Source organism: Onychomys torridus, chromosome 9 (genome assembly GCF_903995425.1).
Source record: "Onychomys torridus chromosome 9, mOncTor1.1, whole genome shotgun sequence".
Classification (NCBI taxonomy): Eukaryota; Metazoa; Chordata; class Mammalia; order Rodentia; family Cricetidae; genus Onychomys; species Onychomys torridus.
Genome location: NC_050451.1, coordinates 105,815,395 through 105,843,120, shown reverse-complemented (window position 1 = coordinate 105,843,120; position 27,726 = coordinate 105,815,395). Strand labels below are relative to the sequence as shown.

Sequence of the window (27,726 nt, the reverse complement as noted above, 5' to 3'; positions counted from 1 at the left end):
GAGCTGGGTGTATGTTAACTTGTGTTATTTGAATGCATCAATAATAGCCTCAGAGCACCCATAAAATGTCCATATTGTATCAAGGAAAATAAATGAAAAAGCACTTCCCCATGGTGTAACTTAACCAAGAGTGTACCCAGACTTGAATTCTCCACTTCTCTTTCATTGTGGCTGCTGTCTTTCCTTGCTTGCTGTTGTATGAGTCTGAATCTGTAGCTGCCTAAACACTGTGAATCTGCCTATCCATGTGTCTGTGTTTGTATGCATGTGCCCCTAATAAAGGGCGTTTGCTCTGTATTATTGAATGGCACAGAAAGCATCCATGGGGAAGGAATGAGGGGAATGAGGGATATTTTACAGAAATCTTAACAGAGTTTTATAAAGGTTTAAATCCCTGAATCCACCCCCGCCAACTGACCCAGATAACAAACAATACAGCAAACATCACTGCAAACAGATCCACCAATCTGTATCCATCATATATGGTGGTTATTTATATGGTCGCTTTCAACCTATTATTATTTCCACCATTTATTATTGTAATATATGTATTACTTGTGGGTCAGGGCATGGAAGAGTACATAGCTTAAGGCTACAGCTATGCATTAGCTTAGTCTTTAAAACTTGATGGCGTGGGAAAGACAAAGCAAGTAAAGGTGGTTATGACGTTGTTCTCTTAAACAAATAGGCTGAGAACACAGTAGGATATGTCTTAACTCTTCACTGACTTCAAGTTGTATTACTAGTTTCTGTCAAGTCCAGGAAGAGTTCCAGTTGCTTAGAATATAAGAGACAGTTTTATAATGTTGTATTGCCACAGTACTTGAGTGATCAAGTGAGTCTTCAGTCACAATGACAAGAGTCAATCATTCTCAGGAGGCATGACATATTATTTTTTTAAAGTTTGAGAATCTGGATGTGACCGGTCGGCCCATCTTTTGTTTATTGACACAAAAACCATAATTCTTCCCCCCAAAGAGGATAAAGACAGCTTGTTCTGAAACCAAAGGTGAGTAACCATGGCCCAGGAACACAGATTCAGGATACCCCAGCTTCCATGTTCTACTACTGTTACAGTGTGATAAGCTTTATAGTAACAGAATAAAGAAAGCTATAAAACAAGGCTCTTTTAAAATCAAATACACGGATGAAAACATTAGGTGAGTAATTTTGGCAATGTGAGAAAATCTCTGATATGGGCTTTGTGGAAAACTGTTTCCTGGGTGTGAGGAATTGAAAGAAAATGGCCCCCAAAGGGAGTAGTGTTATTAGGAGGCGTGGTCTTGTTAGAGGAAATGTATCATAGTGGAGGAGGGCTTTGAGGTCTCATATGCTCAAGCTGCACCAAATGAGACAGATCATTTCTTGTTGCCTGTGAGTCAAGATGTAAGAACTCTCAGCTCCTTCTCTAGCACCATGTTTGCCTGCACACTGCCATGCTTCCTGCCATGAGGATAATGGACTGAACCTCTGAACTGCAAGTCACCCAATTAAATGTTTTCCTTTATAAGAGTTGCCATGGCCATAATGTCCCTTCAGCAATAGAAACTCTAATTAAGACAGAAGTTGGTACCAAGGACTGAGGTATCGGTGTGATAGGCCTGACCGTGTTTTTGTTTGAAGGAATAAGGACCTTGGGACTGTGGATTAGAAAAGCAGTTGAACTCTTTGAGTGCTGCTTAATGGGTCATCCTAATAGGAGCATGGAAGATAGTGGTGCTGAGGGTGATTGGAACTCTGAATGCCTGACTCAAGAGTTTTCAGAGGAGGAGAACTTTAGTATGTTGCCTAGAGATTGTTCTTGTGATATTTTGGTGAAGAAAGTGGCTACTTTTTGCCATTATTTGAAGAGTCTGCCTGAGGCTAAAATGAAGAGATTTGGATTCATTCCCTTGGCAGAGGAAATCTCAAAATTGCCTAGTATATATTCTGTCATGTGGCCTACAGATCCATTTTCAGGAATGCCAAGCTTAGGCAATGAAAGAAACCATACAATACAGAAAGCTAGTGAAGATGTAATTGAACAAGGGGACCATGTTCCAGCCCCAGCAAGCAGCAGAGCTTGGCAGCTGTGGCCACATGGTTCTGGCTTTATAGTCAAGGGTAGAAGAAAGGGGTTGTGAAACTTGCCTCCATGACTAAGTAAAACTACTGAGACCAGGCATGTGTCAGAGTTGTCCCTGAATAAAGGCCTAGAGAGGCCATTGCTTAAAGCAGTGAAGTTGAAGCCTGATTGCCTTGGAGACCCCAAGATGTTGAGATGCCAGAGCTGTGGCATACTTACCAAGGAGGGCTGCTAACAAGCAGTGGAACCAGACCAAGATAAAGATGTAACTTGTGGTCAACAAAGATGAAAGGAGTTCAATTTCTGGAAAGTATTTTAACATTAGACATGGAGATGCAGAGCTTGGAGTTTGCTCAGCTGATTTCCAGTTTTGCTTTGGTCCAGTATTTCCTCACTATGCTCCCTTCCCTACAGTTTGGAGTGGTAATCCTGTACCATTATATGTTGGAAGCATGTAATCTGCTTTTTTATTTTGATATTACAGGTGATTACAGTTAAGAGACTGCATGAATCTCAGAAGAGACTTTGAACTTTAGACTTTTAAATAAGTTTGGGATTGTGATGGACTATGGGGACTTTTGAAGTTGGACTGAATGCATTTTTGCATTATAATATGGCTACAAGCCTTTTGGGGGCCAGAGAGTGGAATGTGTTGGTTTGAAAGAAAATGGCCCCCCATATGGAGTGGCACTATTGGGAGGTGTGGCCTTGTGGGAGGAAGTGTGACACTGACACTATGGAGGTTGGCTTTGAGGTCTCACATATGCTCAAGACACTCCTAAAGAGACAGACCACTTCCTGTTGCCTGTGAGTCAAGATGTAAGAACTCTCAGCTCCTTCTCCAGCACCATGTCTGCCTGCATGCTACCTTGCTTCCCACCACGATGATAAAGGACTAAAGCTCTGAAACTGTAAGCTAGCCCCAGTTAAATGTTTTCCTTCATAAGAATTGCTGTGGTCATGGTGTCTCTTCACAGCAATAGAAACCCTAACTAAGACACTGGGATATGGCCAAGAACTAGGACTTCAGGAGGCCCAACTCCAGGAGAAGGTCTTTCTATGTGATTTCAGGAACCAGGTGGATGCTGAGGCCCAGAAACAAACACACACACACACACACACACACACACACACACACATGCACGCACTATATCCATGAGACTTAGGTATTTGGGTGTGGATTTGTGGCAGAGTTGTTGGAACCTCTAACCTTTTTGGGCAAATGAGACTGGAAATTTTAGATGGAATCTCCTGGTTTTAGCAATGTTTTTATCTTCAATTATTTTTATACAGAGCCTACTAATATTGCCTGGTTTGGCTTTAAACTTGAGATCTTCCTTCCTCATGCTCCTGAGAAGCTGCTTTTACAGGCGTTCACTGCACTATCTGACTTTCCAGAGATTTTAAGATTACAGAAACCCTGAGTGGCAGGCAGAGACAGTTCCTATACAAGATCTCACCATCTACAGCCCCAGTTTCCTGCCATTGCCAGGGATCGAACTCAGGCCTTTACGTGCTGGGAAGCAATTCACTACCAAGCTACATCTTTAATGTGGTTGTCTCCATCAGTGACTCTTTGACAGAGTTCCCATGAGCCAATGTTGATACATTGTATGTAAGTTACTTACATTTGTGTATATCCTCCATGTTGTACAGTCTTTAGGTTTTGACAGCTGGGTAATATGTACCTACTGTTAGGATCTGGTGTAGAACAGCTTCACTGCTGTGAAAACGTCCCATGGGGCACCACTTCAGTCTTTTCTTCTTACTCTGAGCACTTGGCAACCACTGATCTCTTTACCATCCCCATAGTTTTGACCTTTCTAGAATGTCATGGAGTTGGAATTGTTCACTAGCACTCAGCTCTCCATGAGTTCTTAGAACTTGAGCTCAGGTCCTCATGCTTGCAAGGTCTTTACCCACTGAACTATCGCTTTAGCCTAGATGTTCAAACTTTCTAACATGCTTGTGTCTCTTGTTAGTAGAACCAATACAAAAGAAATTATATTAGATCATAAATTTCAGCTGGCTGAAGAGTTGCTGGTCTTCCAGAGTACCCGAGTTCAGTTCCCAGCATCCTGAGCCACCTCGTAACACTTGCTCCAGAGGATCCAATGCTCTCTTCTGGCCTCAATGGGCACCCACACACATTTGACATATACACACAAACACACATGTGAATACACATTTTAAACAATAAATTTTTCAATAATGAAGTTTAGCTTTGTATTGGAAGGAATAAGGGAGTTTTGAGGCTTAAGTTCCCACATTCAACTAAGCGGGACCCTCTGCAGCTATACCCACTGCTTGGTGTTCTTTTGCTCACTGTGACATGATACGTTTATTGTTCTGTTATTAGATTAAGATGATGGCTACAAAGAAGAAGAAAGCAGTGTTTCTTTTCCCTTGAGAAGATCACCCCACAACCGCTAGTGCAAGGTGGCACATTCTAAAGAATTTAATATGGAGGAAAACAGAGAGGTGATAGTCAGCTCTGAACTGTCCTTCACACATACAGACACCTGTCCTTTTCTTGGAAGGTTTCTGACACACTGCCTCTTTCTTTCTTTAACAGTTTAATAAAGGCCTGTCTCCAAATACACTTTTCTTTAGAGTTCAAACTTATTTAAATATTGTCTTAAAGGGTTGAGTGGCATTCACCTTAGATCTGGATTGTTTTCTTCCATGTGATGAATACTTAATAAGAAGGAATGATCTCCAATCTAAGACACAGTCTTAGTCTGTTGTTTATAGGTGTGGGAAGAAGTCTGCTAGAAGCCATGTTTAAAAATGTTTCAAATTTGTCTATTGGGAGTTTCATTTGTGTATATATGATGTGGTATAAAGTAGAATGACCCCCACAGGCTCACATATTTGAATACTTAGGTCACCAGGGAGTGGAACTATTTGAAAGGATTTGAAAGGATTAGGAGGTGTGGCCTTGTTGGACAAAGTGTGCCTCTGGGGGTGGGATTTGAGGTTTTAAAAGCTTATGCCAGGACCAGTCTCTGTCTCTCTCTGCCTATGGATAAGGAGGTACCTCTCAGAAACTGCTCTAGTGCCCTACCTGCATGCCACCATGTCCCCAGCCATGTTGATAACAGACTAACCCTCCAAAACTGTAAGCAAGTCCTAAATTAAAGGCTTTTTCTTCTAAGAGTTGCCTTGGTCATGGTGTCTCCTCACAGCAATTGAGCAATGACTGAGACACATGTATACATGATCCTCTCCATTTCCCTTTCTCCCTCCATGCCCTACCCTGCTCCAAAGACCTCTGGAACATACCCTCTGCCATCTTCATTTTTTAATTATAATTTTTAATTATTTTATAACCCACTAAGTCCACTTAGTGCTGCTTCTATGTATGCAGGTGTAGGACCATTTGCTGGAGTATGGACAATGTACCAGTTACCTCACTCTCAAAGAAAAGTGATTCTTCCTTCCTTAGCAACTCAGTAACCCTTTAACTAGGAGTGCGGCCTCATGAGTGCAGCCCCTCTCCCATCTCCCTTGGAATTGTAACTGTGATCTTGTGGAGGTCTTGTGGAGGTAAGTGAGCGCCGCTGTTTTGAATTCATGAGTGCCATGTCCAGGAGACTCGTTTCACTGCTCCACCACATCCTCTGGCTCTTACATTCATTCTGCTCTCTCTTCTATGATGGTCCCTAAACCTTATGAGAAAAGAGTTGGTCGAGATGCTCCATTTAGGGCTGAGCACCCACAGTCAGTTGTTCTCAGCACTTTGGCCACTCATGAGTGTCTGCATTAACTGCTGCCCACTGCAGAAAGAAGCTTTGTTGTCTGAGCTTGAGGACAGCACAAATCTATGTGTGAACATAAATATTTAAAAGGAAGTTCAACAACTTGACTATTTAGCAAAACAGCAATATTAGGATCTCCGTAGAGTCTACAATAGTTCAGCTAGGCTTTAGACCAGGTTTCCAATTCCTTTCCAGTTGTTGTAAGGTATCCACCAGAGAAGACCACTCAGACATGGGTTTAAGCCAAGAGAAAGTCTTTATCAAATGGCTGGGTGTCTGGGACTCAAGTGTAGTCCCAAATCTTTCTCAGGGTGAGCTTTTAAGCTCCAACACCACATCCTGGGCTGACACACTTCAGTTAGCCAGGATCAGAACTACAGAAGCCAAAAAGCAAGGTTAGTACATTTAGGGACTTTCCCAGAACTATGGACTTTGATGGATCAGGTCTTTGTTCTTGTTTGGCAGGTGCTGCTGCCTTTGTGCATGGTTCCAAGGTCTGAGTGGTGCTTCCATCATGGCATCAGTTGTTCTAAGATCTGGTGTTGACTTTCACTGACCTGTGCAGCTCTTGTCTGCTGTACCTGAGATCTGAAGACCTGAAAAAATGGAGCAGATTGCAGTTTAATGCTGCAGACAACTTTACTTCAGTTTCAGTGTACCTTTATACTTGAACATAACAAAGAAAGCAATGATCCAAGGAAGGTTGTTTGAGTTAGAAAAACATGATCAGAATGAACATGTAAATAAACAACCAGTCAGAACATACTAAATATTGATGGAGTGTGGTAATATATTGTGTACCCTAATAAAATTTTCTGAAAGATCAGAGACAGAAAGGAACAAGCCACTACCATGTCTCACATCACCAACTCCACAAATCCTCTGATTAAAATCTTCTGAGTCCTCATCTGAAAGGCTCTAGCCAAAAAAGCTGAAAGGGATGTTTTTGATGAAAAGCCTTCAGTTCCTGTCTCCTCAGGCTTTATATACCTTTCTCTACCCAGCCATTAAAGGCATGTGTGCTTCCCAGTACTGGAATTAAAGGTGTGTGCCACCACTGCCTGGCTCTGTTTTCTCTCCTAGACTGAGTCAATCTCATTTTGTCCAGGGTGACTTTGAACTCACAGAGATCCAGACAGATCTCTGCCTCCAGAGTGTTAGGATTAAAGGTGTGTGCCTCCATGTTTAATCTAGTGGCTGGCTCTGTTCTCTGATCTTCAGACAAATTTTATTAGAGTACAAAATATACATAACAGAGTAGTCCTTTCCCAGAACTTTCTCAGACAGACCAGTTTAAACACAATTGCCTGGCACATACTATAGATCATATCTGGGAAGCATGAAAGCAAGGGAGAAGGTCATATCCAAATACAGGGCACACTGACCAGATGCAGTTCAATAGCTATGTTCTGACATCCAATAAGAACAGACGTGTCTTATGAATTGGATGTAAATGTTTGTCACAGGAGGCATGAAATCACGTCCAAGAACAATCCAGGGATCAGAATGCACCTGAGGTAAAGGCCCTCTGCCTTTTCCCCTGGAGTCTCTCTCACAGTTCCCTCAGACATTGTTCACCAGGCGTCACCCTTCTGACCATGTTCAAACAGTCTGGAGGCCTGTTACACTGTGTCTCAAACCTCAAATCCAATCAGAAAGTGGTTGGTTACTTGATAACAGTCATGCCTCTACTGCATCAGTGGGAACTTCTCACCTGGCAAGCCAGTATTGTAGATTGTAATGTTTATTGTAATGTTTAGGATCCAGTCCTGGGTAAGAAGACCATTGATGTCTTTTCTCCCTGAGTTGCCTGCACAGCACTTTATGGGACTAGGAAAACTAGCAGCAGGGAGGAAGATTCCTGGTCATTTCAGACTGATTTCTCTATGTCCCACAACAATGTAGTGCCTCCAGCAATACGGTCCTACGACCTAGTTATACTGGGCAACCACAGCAGCCTGTGTTGTTTGGGAGCCTCTGGAGATATCCTTGACCAATAACTCATAGGGAAGTACCTCACACCTTGCACTGAGGTTTCATTTAATTACCCACATCTTCTGAGAGCAGCGTTGTCCACCCATGCATGATACTCCTACTCAAGTAATCAGCATATAAAGAAGTGAGTTCCCATAAAGCTTCTCCACAAATCCTTTGTTTTGGTTCACCCCCTCTACCCTCTTCTTCCTCCACCCCCAAAGCCCTATTTCTACTTAAATCTCTCTTTCCTCCCCTCTACATTAACACCAAGTATTCTCCTTCCATCTCTCATATTATAAGTGTTCAACTAGTCCATCCAATTACATTTTTACCTGGGTTGTAAGATTGTAGGTTCTTTTTCATCCACCCTTCATTTTGATGTACCCTCCCTAACACCCCTTTGTGGTGGTATTGTGTTCCCTGAAATATTATACACCTTAATAAACTTACCTGGGGTCAGAGACAGAACAGCTACAATATTAAACATAGAGGATAGGCAGTGGTAGCACACGCCTTTAATCCTAGCATTCTAGAGGCAGAAATCCATCTGTTCAAGGATACAGCCAAGCATGGTGACTCACACCTTTAATCCTAGGGAGTGATGGTAGAAAACAGAAAGATATATAAGGCACGAGGACCAGAAACTAGAAGCTTTTGGCTGGTTAAGCTTTAGTCTTTGGAGCAGCAGTTGAGCTGAGATCCATTTGGATAAGGACTCAGAGGCTTCCAGTCTGAGGAAACAGGATCAGCTGAGGAACTGGCAAGGTGAGGTAGCTGTGGCTTGTTCTGATTCTGTGATCTTCCAGAATTCACCCCCAATACCTGTCTCTGAGTTTGATTTTATTAATAAGAACTTTTAAGACTCCTGCTATAGCCCTTTGTTTCCCCAGCTCCTCACTGCCTCCCTGCTTAAACCTCTCTGCCTCTAGCGTTTCCTTTTTCCATTTCTGTTTTACCTATAATCTACTGTTCTCCCTCACAGTGTATCCCCTCTTCCAAAACTCTCTTTCTGAAACCCAATGTTTGAAGATATGATGCGACTGTCTAAAGTGAATAGGTGTATGAACTTTGATGTCCAGTTGGCTTAACTTGTGCCCTTTAAATTTATATGTTCAAATACAAATCTCTGATGCCTCAGAATGTCATTTTTTTTGGATGCAGTTCACTAAGCTGATGTGATACTGGAGTAGGCTGAGCACCAATTGCTGGGTCTTCAGTGTGAGGAATAAATGTTTTCACAAGAAGCCCATCCCTCCCTCACTATGACTGTGCTCCACTGAGTTCTGACAGCCTTCAAGTCACTGGTGCACAAGGTGAAATCTTGATCCATGGCACAGAGTGGACTTCTGTAAACTTTGCAGATGTCTTAGTTAGGGTTTCTGTTGCTGTGAAGAGACACCAAGGCCATGGCAACTCTTATAAAGGAGAACATTTAATTGGGTGGCTTATAGTTCAGAAATTCAGTCTACTATTGACATGTCAGGACATGTTGCACATGCAGACATGGTGCTGGAGAGGTGGCTGAGAATTCTACATCTTGTGGAAGTGGTACAGGAAGCGGTCTGTCTCACTGGGCATGGCTTGAACATACATGAGACCTCAAAGCCTGCCTCCACAGTGACACACTTCCTCCAACAAGACCACACCTACCCCAACAAGGCCACACTTCCTAATAGTGCTATGGAGGTCATTTTCTTTCAAACCAGCACATTTCACTCCCTGTTCCCTAAAGGCTTGCAGTCATATCATAACATAAAAGTGCATTCAATCCAACTTCAAAAGTCCTCATAGTCTATAAAAGTCTCAAACTTATTTAAAAGTCTAAAGTTCAAAGTCTCTTCTGAGACTCATGCAGTCTCTTAACTGTAATCACCTGCAAAATCAAAATAAAAAAAGCAGATTACATACTTCCAACATATAATGGCACAGGATATACATTACCACTCCAAACTGTAGGGAAGGGAGCATAGTGAGGAAATACTGGATCAAAGCAAGACTGGAAATCAGCTGAGCAGACTCCAAACTCTGCATCTTCATGTCTAGTGTTAAAACACTCTTCAGATATTGAACTCATTTCATCTCTGTTGACTGCAAGTTACTTCTTTCTCTTGGGCTGGTTCCACTCCCTGTTAGCAGATTTCCCACAGCTGTGGCATCTCCAACACCTTTGGGTCTCCAAGGCAATCCAGGCTTCACCTTCAAAGCTTCACACAATGGCCTTTCCTGGCCTCCATTTAGGGACACCCCTCCACATACCTGGCCTCAACAGCTTTCCTTCTTTTCAGGGGGCAAATTCCACAGCCTTTTTTTTTCTGTCCTTAAATCCAGAACCATGTAGCCAAAGCTGCCAAGTTCTGCTGCTTACTGAGGCTGGAACCTGGTCCCCTTGTTCAGTTACATCTTCACCAATTTTCTGTTTTTGATGGTTTCCTTTACTGCCTAAGCGTGACTGTTCTGAACCTTGTTTTGTAGACCAGGCTAGCCTCAAACTTAGAGATCTACCAGCCTCTGCTTCTGGAGTGCTGTGATTAAAGGCGTGCCCCACCGCACTCAGCTCTAAGCTTTTCTTTAGCTCCTTTCACAAGGTGGAAACTTAGCTGGGTGGGATCTTGCCCTGAGGTCACCACTCCCTTTATTACATTCCTTAATCTGTTTATCTCCTAGAATTCAAGATTTAGCTCCATTCTCTTTCCTGGTACTCCTTTTCTCCTCAAATTTTACATTTTGTAATTTACCCTGCTCAGCCTGGTCCTTTTCATTATAAATATTCATTAGAGTTACCACTAACAACCACACAACAGAGTCTCTACTAAGCTGTTTTGAAATTTAAAATTCTGTTAATAGAATTAATCCAAAACTCTTCACTTTAACCTCAGGCAGACTCTTTGGAAAACCACATTCTTCACCATAATATCACAAGAACAATCTCTAAGCTACATATAAATATCCTCCTCTGAAACTTCTCCAGCCAGCCCCCCACAGTTCATCAAATCACACTCAGCACCATTGCCTTCCATGCTCCTACTCATACAGTCCATTAAGTAGTGCTTAATGCATTCCACAGCTTTCCTAACTGAAAGCACTAAAAGTCTACATTCCTCCAAACAGAAGCATGGTTAGGCCTTTCATAGCAATACCCCACTCCTGGTACGAATTTCTGCCTTAGTTAGGGTTTCCACTGCTGTGAAGAAACACCATGGCCATGGCAACTCTCATGAAGGAAAACATTTAACCGAGGTGGTGACTTACAGTTTCAGAGGTTCAGTCCATTATCATCATGGTGGGACATGGCAGTGTGCACACAGAGGTGGTACTGGAGAAGTAGCTGAGCGTCTACATCCTGCACAGGCAACTGAAGATAAATCATAGCCTAAGAAATTATTTTGGCTTTTTATTACTTTTCTGTTTGTTTTTATTTTTATGGTAGAATACTTTTAAGAAATGAAAAATTCATAACAGCAAAAATTTCACATTCTATGCAGCTGTCATGATTTATAAGAATATAGTTCTTTTTTATAGTTTACCAAATTAATTGAATGCCTAAGAATTATTTTCTTGAGGGATGTGTATGTGTGTGTGTGTGTGTGTGTGTGTGTGTGTGTATGCTCATGTGCACACATGTATGTATGTAATTTATCCAGTGAGATCAGCTGAACTAGTACAGAGGCAATTAAATAAAAACGAGATATTTGCAGAAGTGTCAGACGTACACTGTGGTTTGATACTTTCCAACAGCAGTTATACAATAATGAGTCTGTATGAGCATCAGATTCAGATCAAGAAGTTTTGAACACTATTTTTCCCTGTTTTTTATTATTGTGTTCATGAAGTTAATTCTCACATCTAGTTTATCACTATTCCTCTGTGGCTTATTAAACTTTGTCCTCATATATAGTTTTTATAATTAATGATGGGGGGGGGTCTGACTGTCTAAGCTGATCATAGTGTATTTGAAAATAGCATTTGATTCAGTAGAATCTGAAAAAGAACAGTTGCTTCTTTTTTTCTGGGTAGAAATATTGCATTGTGGACAAAAATATTCTTTGAATGTTAGAGTTAAAAATGCTGATTTAGTTGCCAGGAGAAAAATATTAGAAAAGTATTTATAACTAGATTTTAGGGTTAAATGTGTAAGTGTGTGAGTGTTTGTCAAATAGACAGACAGACTGGCAGATAGGGAGAGAACAAGTTGATAATTCCTAGAATCAAGATTTTTCTCTGTATGAATTGATTTTCAGTATTCTAGTGGATTTTCTGACCATTTATAGTTTTCCATTTAAACATGGTAAAAATAGTGTACGACTATCTGGTTATTGTTTTCTAAAAAATAAATAATGACATAATGATCAGTTTTTGCCAAGTTACAGGATCAAGGCAGATGTGGTGCCAGTTGAGTATTTTCTGGATGTAATAACTGTAGCCACTGTTTGCCGGAGGCTGAGGTTTGCTGTCCTATTCTGTGCCAGGCTCTGCATATAGTGCATGTTTAATCCCTAGCACCAAACTTATGAGGTCCATACTGTCCTCTAGGGTTTACATAACAGAAAACTGAGACAGACAGAGAGACAGCTCAGAGATAAAGACTACTTGCTATTCTTGCAAAGGACCAGGACTTGGTTTCCAGCACTTGTGTGTCAGCTGAGAACAATCTATAACTCCAGTTTCAGGGGACCCAACACCCTCTCCTAGCCTCCATGGGCACCAGGCTTGCATGTGGTGTGCATACATACATGAAAGCAGATACTCATTCACATAAAATTAAAAAAGATAAATATTAAAAAAATAAATAACCATTTTGTCCATGGTCATGGAGCTAATAAATTCTTGGTCTCTCCCCATAAACTTTTTCTTTTCTTTTTTGAGAAATGCTTTCTTTGTGTAGTTCTGGCTGTCCTGAAACTCACTTTGTAGACCAGGCTGGCCTCAAACACAGAGATCTGCCTGCCTCTGCCTCCTGAGTACTGGGATTAAAGACGTTTGCCACCACACCTGGCTCCCATACTTTAGAACCAGTTTGGCCTTATGCACAAAATAACTTGTGGGGATTTGCCGTTTATTACTTACAAGAAGCCCCTCTGGCTATATCATGTACCCTCACAAACATTCATTACAAAACTTCCAACTTTATTAGTGAACTTTAAAGCATGTTTTACATATTCACAGTTCAAAGTCAAAATGTACAGAAGCATGGAATGACAGCAGGTAGCTTTTCCTTCCTTGTTTCTCAGTCCATACAAGTGCTCTTCCCAGTGAGAGCCTACCTGCTTCTTGCTATGTGTTCAACTTCCAGAAAGGCAGAAGCAGATAGACAAAGAGATGATAGAGACGTGCTTCCAACCCACATCCTTTTATAAAGAGTTATTAGAATAAACAGTGTCCCTGTTGTTATGTTTCCTGACAACACACACACACACACACACACACACACACACACACACACACACACACATAAATATACATATTCTCTCTTAGGTCCCCAAGTGGATGGTGTGTGTGTGTGTGTGTGTGTGTGTGTGTGTGTGTGTGTGTGCATACACATGTGGAGGCCAGAGTAAGCTGTCAGGCATCTTCCTACATTTATTCACCTTATTACATTGAGAGGGTAGGAGTTCTTACCAAACTAGACACTTACTGTCTTGTCTAGGTTGCACAGCCATGAGACACCTATGTTACATGCCTGGCTTTTTACATAGGTGTCTGGGATTCTCCCTTGGTCCTTCCGCTTTCACAGAAAACACTCACTCAGTCCTCTCCTCAGCCTTTCCTATGCAGTCTTAATGGCACATTCATAAGCCAGTACTAAAGTTATCTTCAACGTGCAAGTGCATAGGGCGAGCGCACTGGGTTTATTGCAGAATGGGACAAAAGGGGAGTTCTCTCTCCCTCCCACAGATCTGTATTTTGGAGCAGAAGTCACTCAATTCCTTATCCAAATCACTTATTAAATTGTAGAGGTACATGTAAGGAACCCCCAACCAAATACCCACGTACCAGTTGAAGGGTCAAACTCGGCAACAGAAGGAGCACCGGGGGCCGGGGTGGAGGTGCACCGAGAGGGGGCTCAGGGGAGGGCACCAGGGACTGAGGTCGGGGAGGGGGGAGGGTGCAGGGGGGAACTGAGGTTGAGGGGTACACCGGGGACTGAGGTGGGGGGTGCACTGGGGAATGAGGTGGAGGGGTGCACCGGGGACTAAGGTGGGGGGTACACTGGGCACTGAGGTGGGGGGATGCACCGGGCACTGAGGTGGGGAGGGGTGCACCGGGGGCTGAGGTCAGGAACATGAGCAGTGCCAAATTTAAAACTAAACGGTGTTCCATCTTCAGCACAGTTTCAGGATAGACTATCAAAATCACACTGGAAAAATTTACTTAACAGAAGCCACACAGCCCTTTCCTATCCCTTAACTCCTCTGGAAACAAAACAAAACCCCTCACATTGCCAGGAAAAGAAGAGTTTAGACAGAGAAAGCAAAACCATGTGAGGACAGATGCCCAGCATTTAGGAGACAGTTTGGATACAGGAGGCAAAGGAAACTCATCTCATGTCCCCCGTGACGCTCACGTCCCCATGACATGGCAGCAGAGAAGAGATTAAAGACCTCAGACAGAGAAGTCCAGCAGGGGCTGAAAAGTGGGAGCATTTTCACATTCAGGAGCCTTTGAGAAGGGAGCAGGCAGCTTGCTGACAGCCAGAAGAAAGACAAACGTTGACCATCCTATTCAATGGCTTGCCCGGCTTCAGGCTATCTTTTCCTGTTTTAAATATGAAGGCATGCACTGTCAACCTAGTTGCCAAAGGTTCGCACCCTACCCCAACCATCTGTGTTCCAAAGTTCTCCTCTGCCAACTCCCTCCCTTTGGCGTGTATTCCGTCCTCAGGCAATGCGGTGCTAGTTGCTGTCAGCTGAAGGAATGTCCACAGACCTCTTTTTAAATGTACCCCTGCCTCAACTGTGAAAAGAAGGTACAATGAATGGTTCTCTAGAAAAGAATTCTCCCCCTCTGAGATTACTTAGCTCTCTGATACACAATGTCCTCTCTTCACAGTTTCTTTATTTTCTCTCTTAAACAATTTTTAAATTTGGAGATGACAGAGTTTGCCAGACTAAGCTTCTAGAAGAAAATATAACCAAAAGCACAAAAGAAATCCGTGTTCAAACACTGGCAAGTTTCACTGGGTTTCAGAACACTCTTTATAGGAATCTTTGATTTTTATAGTTTTTATTGACAATAGTTTCAATACATCTCAACCTATGTCCTCCTGGATTCTGGTATTCAATGCCCTGCAAACTTTCCCCTTTGAAATGTCGTGGAGTGTGGTGGGTATTGTGTTCCCTGAAATGTTGTGTGTTCCCCTAAATAAACATATTTGGGGTCAGAGAACAGACAGCGACTAGAACAAAGCCAAAAATGGTGGCTAGAAAATGGGAAGAGGAAGCCATAGTAGAAGTTGGGAGGTGGTGGTACACACCTTTAATCCCAGCACTTGGGTGGCAGAGCTAGCTGGATCTCTGAGTTCAAGGCCACTTTAGAAACAGCTAAGCATGGTGACCCACGCCTTTAATCCCAGAAACCCAACCTTTTATCCCAGAGAGTGGGGGCAGAAAAAGAAAGGTATATAAGGTGTAAGGACCAGGAACCAAAGGAGTAAAACATGTAGTTAGTTAAGCATTTGGTTGGTTAAGCGTTCAGGCTTTGGAGCAACACAGTTCAGCTGAGATTCATTCTGGATGAGGACATTCTGAGGAAACAAGACCAGCTGAGGAACTGGCAAGGTGAGGAAACTGGCTTGTTCTGTGTCTCTGATCTTCCAGCAATCACCCCAATAACTGGCCTCGGGTTTGAGTTTTATTAACAAGTACCTTTAAGATTCCTGGTACAGTGGAGTTGTTGATTGCAATCACATTAGATTCTTTTGTCTTACATCTGCAATGTGAGATCACCTCCACCCACCTCTCAGTGATCTTTTTGAATTCCTTCCTAAGTCCTGTCTTGCTAAAAAAATAATAGCTCTGTGTGTTTATCACACTTAGATTTATACAGAAATCTCTCTCTCTCTCTCTCTCTCTCTCTCTCTCTCTCTCTCTCTCTCTCTGTGTGTGTGTGTGTGTGTGTGTGTGTGTGTGTGTGTGTGTGTGTATACAGCTTATCTTTCTGTCTCATTTCCCAAAGAGTCTGAGACTGCTCCCACAATACACAGATTTACAAAATGACACAGTAAGAATCTCTGAATAGCAGACTAGATTCTGTCTGAGTTGGCTGTGCATTGTGAGGTCTAGAGGTTTGGAAGAGTTGGCAGTGCACTCTGAGGTCATAGATTTGGAACTACCATCCCTGGCTAAGGCAAAGGAAGAAACAGCATATGGAGATGCACAAGGCTGTAAGTTCAGGATAGTCTGGCACCCATGAGGTAACACAGCTTTTCTGGGTACTAGGCTGGCAGAAAATTTCCTCCAATGAGAGGAATATTTAATGATTTCATAAATATCAGTGCCACATGATACTTCATTATAACAGACTTTAGTGTAGGCTGACACCGTGACATCAAGAGTAGTTTAATTTATGCCAAGCTGGAGTGACTGATCCCTTATTCTCAACCTCGTGAGCCTCCTGCTTCTGCTTCTTCCAGCAAATCCTACCAGCATGTGCCACCACAACTGGCAAGACCCCTCTCTCTCCACTGCAATCAGCCTCCTCCAATGGCATAGCAATGTCAACACCATTAATTTCTAGTAGAAACACTTACATTTCAAAGAGGAGTTCCTTTGTATTTGACTTGCTCTGCAGCTGAGGATGACTGTGAATCCTGCTATCTCCACACCCCAAGTGCTGGGTGGTGTGCACCACCACGCCTGCATTATGAGGTGCTGGGCATTGAACCCAAGGCTTCATATGTGCCAGGCAAGCTCTCTACTAGGCCCCACTTTGTGGTTTAAATGAGATAATGGAAGGTAAAGAAGCTTAGCTCTGTACCTGGCATAGGTAGGGGATTAAGAACTGTGTTTTCATGAGGCTGGAAAGATGGTTCAATGGTTAAGATCGCTTGCTACTCCTGCAGAGAATCTGGGAGTATCAAAACTGTGAGTCACAACTGTCTGTGACTCCAGTCTCAGGGGATCTGATGCCCTCTTCTGGCCTCCATGGGCTGCTGCATGAAAGCAGTGCATATATGTTCACAGAGGCTCACACACATACACATAAAAATAAAATCTTAAAAAGAAACATGTTTCTTTCTTTTTCTTATTTTGGGGTATTGCAACAAATTCCTTAGGGAAGATAAATGTAACAAGACAGCCCATTGAGAAGATCAGGACCTTGAATCAGGGAAACACAGTTCTCCTACCATCTTTTTAATTGAGGTCTCAGAGCCTCCATTTCCTTTTCTGTAATGTTGGGATAACAATGGGTGAGTACATGATCTCTATGAAGAAAATGAAACCATGCACTGTGATAGCAAGGTGTCCAGGTTATGAAGTGGTCAAGCAAACAGCAAAGGACGGGTCCTCTCAGGAGTTGACACTCGATCAATGGGAAGAAGAAACAGCAGTCCAATGGCCAGGACAGAAAGAACTGGTCCGCCTGTGTGGCAGTGATGCAGGGCTCCACCACACAGAGGAAGAGAGGCAGGTAGGGGCAGATCCAGCAGGATCACCTAGTCCGTGTCTTCCCAAGCTATCTCTAGGGTACAGAAGTCCTGAAAAACAGTTTGAAGGCCAAGACGAGATCAAAATCACACGGTCTCTGTGCAAATGAGCCTCCACATTGCACCTGACTGATCATGTACTTTAGCGTGTAGCAATGCCAAGCCTTTAAATACTGGGTCCCACATTATTGAGTTCATCTTACTGCAGGCCAGGCACACATGGATTGTGATCTGCTGACCATTCTATGAGTAGCATGTGGGGAGATGTTTGATTTCACTCCAAGTGCTTCAGAAAGCATTGATAGGGAAGGAAGAAAGAGAGGAATCAAAGATTCAAGGACTGTAGTGTGGTCTGGTTCTAGTAGAGGAGCACAAATGTGATAAGACAGCAAAATTTCTTTGAAGGAGTCTAGACCTTTGAGAGAACTGGTCTAGGGGAAGTTGGATTCACAATTCAGAGCAGGGCCAGCCAAGTGATTCTGGGTTGTCATAAACCCATCATGTAAAGCTTCAGATTACCTGTGTTATATGGCATGTGTTGCAAAGAAAAGGAGACTGGACAATCTGATGTGATTGGTCCTGGTTTGACTTATCATCCTCCAAAAGACATGAATCCTGCAAATGTGGTCCAGTTTGGAAAAAAAATCTTTTTCTGGGTATAAGCGTCTCAAGCTGGGAGCATCCTGAGCCAATCCCAGGGGGCTCATTATCCCATGACAGGGAGGTACAGAAATGAAGAGGGGAAATGCCTGGTGACTTCGGCACAAGTTGTAGTGTATATACTCAAATTAGAGATGGACTGGACTGTCAGCAGCGACCAGAAGCAGGAAGGGGAGGGTTATCACAGGATTGCAGATTGTTGCTATCCTTATCAATGCCTGAATTTCAGACCCCGGGTCCCCAGAACTTCAAGGAAACAAATGTCTCTGTGTTCGCTTCCCAGTTTGTGGAAACTGACAGCACACAAGAAAGGACTACACCCGGTTTCTTAGCTGACACTTTGACAAGCCTTCATCTGGAGCCATATTTTATTCTCACACTGTGGCTTGCAGCTTGGGCTGTGCAGTAGAATCAGGAAAAGAGTTTAGACAATGCTGATGTGAGTCTGGGAAGGTGGCTGAGTCAGTAACATGCTTGTTGTGTTAAGTATGGTGGCCTGAGTTCAGATCCCCAGCATCCATGTAAGGAGCCAGGAATGGTAGCACATGCCTATAATCCCAGTGCTGGGGAGACAGAAAGAGGTGGATCTCTGGAGCTTTTTGGTCAGCTAGTCTACCAAATTGTTCAGTGGGGACTCTGTCTCAAAAAACTAAGTGGCAAGTGATTGGGGAAAATAGTTCATGATAATCTTTGGCCTCCACTTGCACACACAAAGATGTACACATGAATGCATTCCAAAACATGCATACTGTAAGTGCATACACCCGAACACAGACATGCATGTACACAAACACACACACACACACTTATACTGCTGATGCCCTGTAATATTATCAAGCCTCTGATTCAATGTCCAGAACCCAGAGGTACACACTGCCATTGAGTTAGTTGATATCATAGGGGCAGAACAGAACATAGAGAAAGCTGTGTACTTTTCCTTCCTTCCTTTCCTTCTTTTTTTAAGACAGTGTCTCTCTACATAGTCATGACTGTCCTGAAACTCACTATGTAGATTAGGCTGGCCTTGAACTCACACTGATTCACCTGCCTCTGCTTCCTGAATGCTGCGATTAAAATCATGGGATATGAGCTCAGCTCCTGAATACTTTTCTTAACCTTAAGAATTCCTCTGAAATTTAATACTAGGAACTTTATGTCCATGCATCAGGTATTCTAATTCTCCAGCTGGGGCATCTTCAAGTTTGCAATTTGTATAGATCTCACAGCACCAAGCCAGTCCTTTCTCCACCGTGAAGGAACAGGCGCTCTGATAAACGGTCACCATTGCCTGTCTGCACACTCGCATGCTACCCCCAGAAGAAGCATGTAGGGTCATTGCTTCCTAGATTTAAGCTTGATTGTGCCAAACTTCAATGCAATCAAAAGATTTCCTTGCAAACCCCATTCTGGCTTGTCCCGTTGCCTTCTTTACAGCAAGATGATGACAATTGTGAATCTTTGGTAGCATATTTTTCCATGTAAATTTAAAAAAATCTCCTGTACAGACAGATGTGCTAAACAAGAGAAGAAGAGGTTATTATCTGGAGGCAAGAGGATTCCTAATTGTACGACAAAGCAGTTCCTTGTACATGGCCTTAAATAAACGTTTCTTTATTTCAGGGGCTGCATGATCTCCCGTGGCGGTCTCTCTCCCATGTCAGTAAGCAGTCATGAGGGAGACGTGCTTAGCGATGCACAGGTCTGTAAAGGGCCTTTGACGGAATGCTCACTGCTTCTATTGATGCACTGGGAAGTCTGAGGTCACAAGCTTGGCTGGGACACATGAGCCCAATAAAGAGGCTGATTTTGCCCTCCTGACACACAGCCAGACACTTTATCAGCTTCACTGTGCACTTAGGGTCATGTGCTAACAAAGAGGATTTCTCTAGTTATAATCCCCCTAATGACGGCTTCTCCCAGCCTTCCCCAAAACCCCACCAGGCCCCGTGGCTTGGCAAGCCAGAGAGAATAAAGCCAGAACGGTGCTTGGCTTTTGAACTGAGTTCAAGGCAATTAAAGTCAAGGGCTAAGGAGAGAAGGAGGGGACGTAGAACAGCAGCATAATGAGCAGTATGGCTGGAGCACTCTAAATTAACTCAATTAGACAGAGCCTGGTTTAACGGGGAGAGCTGGCGTGAAGCGCTCCCCTCATTAAATTTGATATTAGAGGAGCTTCTGCTGAAATTAAATTTGTGTTAGTTGTCTGAGTCACATAAAATAACATGTGCATGGGCATGTACGCATGTGCACACGTGCAGGTTCTGTGATTCAGGTGGGAATTTTGAGAAGTGAGAGGAAAGGGTTTGAACTAAAAAACGAAACAAAATAAAAGAAAAGGAGGTTTGAGTTAGCGAATGCTCCAGAACCCAGGAGTAGAAGACAAGGGAAACAGCTGGACAGAAAACAGGTGGGAAGCCTAGCCAGGTCTCCCAGTTAAGAAGGCATGGGTCTTGTGCAGTGGGGGCTTCTGCTGGGTTGCCTGGGCTGTGGAATTCTGCTCGGAGTTCAGGCCCAGTTTCCCCGGGTCTGCATGACCTTGGATGGTGTGCTGAACAAAGAGTGCTGCCCGCCTCTGGGCCCCGAGCCGGCCAACGTCTGTGGGTCTCAAGAGGGCCGGGGCCAGTGCACAGAGGTGCAGACAGACACCAGGCCCTGGAGTGGCCCGTATGTCCTTCGAAACCAGGATGACCGTGAGCAGTGGCCAAGAAAATTCTTCAACCGGACATGCAAGTGCACAGGTGAGGCCCTGGGGCAGCGCCGCTTCACCCTGAATCTGAACTTGGTGGAGAATCCTTGCTGGGAAAGTGGTCCCTTCTGAGGGAGAGATGACTGGTGACGAACTATTTAGGCTAGCTGTTTCCGTGGCCAGTCTGTTCGGCAAGGCTGATGGACTGCTTACATCTTTCACACCCCGTACATGTGCTTATGAAAACTAAATCAACATTATTTGGGCCAAGCCTGAATTTCTGAACACACGCCAACATACCTTTGGCTTGTTTGTTGGGAGGGGAGGCTACAGAGATGGAGAGCCTGCTTTGAAAGTAGAACAAGTCCTTTCAAGATGGTTCGGGGCCTCTCCTGCAATGGGTTCACACTTGCTGAGGCGTTGGGTGCGGCTTGGCATCTGGAGGCAGCAGAGGAGGCAGGTGCTGCGGAATCCTGGCCTCAGCAGTTCTCATGATTTGAAGAGACTACTAACAGGGTCCATCTGCTTTGTTCAAGCCAGGACTGGACTGTAATTCTGGCAAAGTTGGGCAGTTGGGGCAAAGCAGCTTCTTCACTGAAGTGTTGTGAGGGATCAGCGGCTTCCTTCTACCCAATTCACCTGAGCGGCTCTCAGACCTGCTCACTGTCCCTTCTTCACAACCCTGTCTCCCCATATTTGTTCTTTGAAATCTCAATTTTCTCTGCCTTTCTTAAGCTTTCCTCTGTGACACCTCTTCTGGTTTCCAGAATCCAGGCACAACTGTGATGAACCCTCAGTGTCTGACAGAGCATCCAAAAAACCAAAATCCCACAAGCAGCAGCTTCAGCAAGGTCCTCCGACATCGTGCCTCAGGGGCCGGCTGCACACAGCCTTCCCTTCTGGCATGTTTCTGCTTCCTCACTTGCTGCTGATGCATAGGAGAGCACGGACAAGCCAGCTATAGTTTCGTTATGATGTACTTACTATTATGTTAGAGGAGAGATCGAACCTAGGACCTTGTGTATACCAGGAGAGTGCTCTAACACTGAACTACATCCACAGTCCTTGTAATTACTTTAGATTATGTGAGTCAAAGGCATTTTCAGGTCCTACTTTGCCTTACATACCAATTGTGACAAGTTATGATAGCGTATTGAATATGTATTATCCGTTTTTTGAGCCATTTAAGCATTTGCTTCAATAGGTATTGCTTCATAAGTTTTCAGTCCCAGTGTGTGTGTGGGGGGGCGCATTGGATTCCATACTTGTGGTATTGGAAACCACATTAACATGGGTAACCTTTGCCCCGAACTTCCAGAGCCATGTATGGCAATCATTTCCATGTCAATAGATGACAAAACGCTGTGTCTCTCAATCACTGAGCATCTCTGGTTTAGAGGGGCAGAATGCTTTAGCAGGTCAGGTAAAACAGGTCGTTCATCTTACCCCATCTGTATATTTTTCTCTTGGATAGTGAAGCACATTTGTTTTTAGAAAGAGGACATGGAAACCACAGGACACAGCAGAATGGAAAGCACACTTGCTGTTTCTTTGTTGAGGAAGTATTTTGAATATTCATCAAGAAGGGGCAGCAAGTTGGGTCAGAGAGACAGACTTCCAGAACAAAACAAGGACTACTGTTCCAGAGGCAATGGGTCAGGAGTAGGGCCTGGCCTCAAGTTTCAGATTCAGTAAAGATTTCACATTTTCCAGAGGCCAATTCCTAACAGCAGGGCTTCCTCGAGATGCTCAGCCCCCATCTCCCACCACTGATCACCAGGACTACCCTTGAGGGCCATCCTCTGCCTGTGCTTTACCTCCTTTCTAGGGTTCATTTGCCTCCAGCTCACTCACCACCATAGCTCATCCTGTACTGCGTGCGCACGTGTTAAGGTTGCTTAAGATCTACTGCTCCTAATATTTAGTTTGATAGATTATTCCTTTCATCTAGCTTTAAGAAGTATAATTGCTGGGGGCTGAAGGGAAGGCTCAGCAGTTAAGAGTACTGGGTGTTCTACCAGAGGTTCTGAGTTCAATTCCCAGCAACCACATGGTGTCTCACAGCCATCTATAACTAGTCCCATGGTATCTGATGCCCTCTTCAGGTGTGCAGATGTACTCTCAGACGAAACACCCAAAACATACATAAATAAAGATAAAAAAGCATAGTTGCCATACAGAGTTCTGCACACAATCAATATATACAATTTAATAAGCTGTATGCCTTTCTGTTCCTCTTACAGTAATCAAGGTAAGGAACATGTCCACCACCTCCAAGAAGTTTCCTGTCTTTCTTGCCTTTGTGGTTTTGCAGGAATACGTAATACGAGCTTCAGCCTGGTAGCACGTTCTGAGGTGTACAAAACCTTATCTTTAACCGTACTCTAGAGTGGATACCCAAAATGTAGTCACCATGTGTCACCGTAACGGTTCTCATCAAATGAGCCTCTATGTTTCCTTCTCCTCCCTCGTCCCTGGTGACCACCATGCTTCTGTCCTTTCTGGCTAGCTGACTGTTTTATTGATTCCTCACTTAGGAGGAGCCAGGCATTATTGTACAGTGGGGGATTTGTTTCACTGAGCAGTGTCTTCAGGTCCATGCACAGGTTGTAAGAGGTAAATGATGGTCCCAACACCTCTTCCTCCTCCTGTTACAACTTACTAAAAAAATTTTTTTTTTGTTTTGTTTTGAAATTCTGGAAGTTGAACCCAGGTCTTACATACAGTAAGCCGTCCTTCTACCACTGAGCTACATCGTCAGCCCCTTTGGCTCCGTTTTTGTCTGTTTCCCTGAGTCTTGAGACACAAGACTAAGTCTTAGAGATGTGCAACAGAAAGCTGCTTTGTGTATGTACTTGTCATTCTGTGACATGCCAAATGTTTCAAAGACAGACACGTGATCTTCTATGTTTCCTCCTTAAAGACTAAGTGATTTGCATTCTTTGGGTAGTGTTTTTGTATGTTTTAGATATTCTGAAGACTGCTAAGGGAACCTTTTAGCTTCATAAAGGAAAACTAAAAAACTAAACTAAACAGACTCTGTGCTCCAATTCTCTATACAGCATTTTTCTATTCTGTATTGTGATGAATGGGGGAATGCTGAATGCAATACCAAGGGACTCAACGTAGAGGTCAGCAGACGTGGCACTGGCCGACACATCCTGGGGCTCACCTGGCAGTTAGCACTGGTGAGCAGATGACAGTGCAGCTGGATCTCTGGGCTTTTGAAATCCTGGGGCACCAAATAGTTTTCGAACAGTTGGCTGAGAACTTCTTGTTTGTACGAGTGACGAAGTGCCTCATTTTCCAATCTCTGAAATGGGGATAATGATGAACCCACACTTGTAAAATCTTTTTGAGCTCTGCAGATGAAAGGGTCTGTGTGAGTATAAAGTATTGTTATTAAAATAATAGAATCTCTAATTAAAAGGAATAGGCTATTTAGACTTCCTTGTAAACTCACTAATCGGTGGTCGTTAAGCTTAGTTAGTCTAATAGCGTTTTGAGTTTGAGCCGTGCAGTGCATGTAGGAACATGTGGTGTGTGGATGTTTTCGCTCTCCTCATCTTAGTTTTAAGTTGGGAGAGGGTTTTGATTCTTTTAATGTAATTTTTTTCTCAAGAACATACTCAATGTGAGATAGATTGGAATCATCCCCCATTCCCTGTTCCCCAACAGCAACAACAACAACAAAACATAATTTTTTCTTAATGTGTTCCATGTGCATTTCTTACTGCTGATGCATGAATGGGAAGAGTGCCTCGTATTAAGCTGGTGCAAGATACAACCAGAAAATCTGAAGAAATAGACACCATGTGTGCCAGGCTGGCACATTACATTTTTCTAGCTGTTTTTAGTATTTTGATAAATTCTATAGGCTAGGCCTATAAGCCAAAAAATGGAAGGGACCTGATGTACATATAGAAAAGGCATTTTTTAACTAAGTAAACTTCTGGATTATACATGACAAGTAGCAAGTGCTTTCTGGTGAGTGGCTGACTGTGTGTGTGTGTGTGTGTGTGTGTGTGTGTGTGTGTGTGTGTGTGAGACTCTGCTTCCCTTACAGTTCTGTGCTCACCCTGGCTGTGAAGCAGTGATGTGTTCTCCTAAGTCAGGAACTCTGTTTTGTCTTCTGTCAGATCACAACTCTCAGTTTTCCGTTTCGACTTCTGCAGTTCTGGCTGTGTTGGTGTCTCATGGTGCACACTTCCCCCATTTCCTCTACTCTGCAGTGTAGCCTTATTTGTGTCTGTATTCCCCAGTGCCCCCCAAAAATGCCCATTTTCAATTTTCAGTGTTCCCTCCATCACTCAAGTGGCATTTATTAGCACCGTGGTATCCGTTCTGTGTAGAAAGAGGGCAATGGACACAGCGTTCAAGGTTAGCAATTGGGATAGTGAAGACAAGTCGTTGCTCTGATATTTGAAAAGCAGAATTTCCTAAGACTATCAACATAACACTTAGAATGGAGCTTGTTTGGCCTCAGACACCATTCTCTATGGTCTATTACAATACACTTATTTTTCCCAAGAACTCTGTGGAGCAGAACTCTTATTTTGATATGGCAAGCTCAGAGAGGTTCAACACAAAGGACAGTTGTTTTAAAATATAAAAAGCTGTGGGGACAGAGGAAGGCATATTGAAACTTGTTTTAAGACTGTTTTTAGAAGTAGAATATATTTTATTTATTATTTGGCAACATCATACAAGTGAAAAATGCATGTTAATCTTATGTACCCCAACTTCCAGAAACCTCAACTCTCCATTTTTGCTCTCCCCAGGAAAGACAATGTTTTAGAACAATTTTAAGTTCAGATAAAAATTAGGTCAAAAATACAGAGATTTCCAATGTATCCCCTGCCGTATATGACCCACCTTCACATTATGAACTCTTGTTTAGCATTGATGGTAATTAGGTTGTAGATGTTCAGTAAATTATTTGTTGTATAAATAAATGAGGAAGACAGTTGTTGATGATAGTATTTCCACCAACCAGGAGAATCATAAAGAAGCAACACTGTATAGAAATCACAGCACAAGCTCAGACCTCAAGAGTCAAAAGTATTTTTATGTCTTTTAATGTAAGAATGCTATAAAACTTAAGTGTCTTTTTTCTTACTATTTAAAATATTTTAAAGGCTGTTTTTTGTCCACGGAAATAACTGAATGGAAGGAATTGTGGGGTGGTCAGCTGTTAAAGCATGTGCCGTGCAGCCACGAGGACCTGAAGGTGCCATCCCTAGCAACCACACAGAAAGCCAGGCTCAATGTGTCCTTAACAACCTTTGCATACCTAATTTTTACTTTTTAATGATTTAATTTTGATATTTGTAGGAAAGTGTTAGTGAAATAAACAGAACTTGGTTGACTTTCTGTTTTGACTTTATTGATTTATTTTATGAAAGAGACTGTTCTATTTAAGATAACATAATGCCAACTATTAACTAGGAAGTGTTAAAACTTTCAGGTTTTGATCCTAGTGCTTCTCATTTGGGTCTTTGTGTCTGAAAGTCTTTCATTAAGGTCCAGTAAGCATGATGAGCCAGGCAGTGACTTCAGACAACCTGACTAACTGCCTTCCATTTCCCTCAGGTCTCCCCAAAAAACTTTATTATTTTTAAAAATATTTATTTATTTTCATTTTTATGTCTATGAGTGCTTGCTCGCATGTGGATGTGTGCACCAGGTATGTGCATGCCTGGTGCCTGGAAGATTGTGGAGGCAGAGGAGGGCATCAGACGCCTTGGAACGGGAGTGGCTGACAGTTGTGAACTCCCGTGTGCATGCTTGGAACTAAACCTGGGTCCTATGAACCATCTCTCCAGCTTCCATGTGCACTTGCAGTTCCAGTCCTGGGGAGGTAGAGGCAGATGAGCTCTTGGAGCTTGTTGGCCAGACAGACAGACAGTCTAGCTGAATTGGTGAGCCCTAGGTTCAGTGAGAGAGTGTTTCAAAAATAAAGTGGAGAGTAATAGGGGACACTTGATGTCGACCTCTGGCATGTACATATGCACACACGAACACAAACCCACATAAACATGTATGAACACAACAACAGCAGCAGCAGCACACACACTGAGAGCAAAAGGCACACGCATCCTTTGCCTTTGACCACTGTTGGCATCCTGCCCCACACTGGCCTTGGGTTTTCCCGTTGAAGTCGTCCCAAAGATGACTGTGCACTTTCTGAGCAGACTTTAAAAAACAGTTGACTGAAAGCTCAATGGAGTAGTAAGTATTCTTCAGACATAAAATTTTATTCAATCACTTCTCAAAAAAAAAAAAAAAAAAAAAGAAGCTATTCCTGTAAAAGCTACCCCAGTGGGTGATACCTATTTTCTTTCTCTCTCTTTGTCCTGATGATGCTGGGCTTAGAAACCAAGAGCTCCACCACTGAGCCAGGTCTCCTTGATGCTTAAAAATAAATAAATAAAGGGAGATGAGGCCAAGTGGCTGATGAACACAGGTCAGGTCCTTCTGTCTTGCTGGGACCCAGGCTGGGAGTGCCGCTTAGTGGCAGAGCACATGCCTAGCCCGTGCTAAGCTCTGGGTTCCACACCTCTTCAGACAGTTCTGCCAGAATGTGGTATAGAGAAGATCTGTCTGACGTTAAGGGGGTGGTAGCTCGTACAGGGAAGGATTTAGGAAGGTTAGGAAAAGAGTTTCAGGCACAAGAAAGAACAGGCAGTAGTTGTGGGGGTGTGAGACGGAGGCAGAGGCTGAGCAGGGAGCTGGTCATCAGCATTACATCACTTCAATGTTCTGGAGATAAGCACCTTTATCTTCTTGTGGGAATAATAGCTAAACTTTTCCTCTCAGATGTGTCAGCACCTAAGGAATGAGGGACTGATTATGTCCAAAGTAAACCGACAGGTACATGGCAGAAAGGCAGATAAAGAACTTAGGCTTAGCCACCAGTCCTCAGGGATGTCTT

General features: G+C 43.2%; 1 protein-coding gene across 1 annotated transcript in view; it reads left to right on the top strand.

Moving 5' to 3' along the window:
- Positions 1-20,037: 20,037 nt before the first annotated feature.
- The window catches only part of Dct (dopachrome tautomerase), a 36,914-nt gene continuing 29,225 nt past the window's right edge, over positions 20,038-27,726 (top strand). The window contains exon 1 of the mRNA XM_036199316.1: positions 20,038-20,844. Within this exon, the coding sequence (XP_036055209.1) occupies positions 20,550-20,844 (295 nt within the window). The 5' untranslated portion in view covers positions 20,038-20,549. The remainder of the gene's footprint in view (positions 20,845-27,726) is intronic.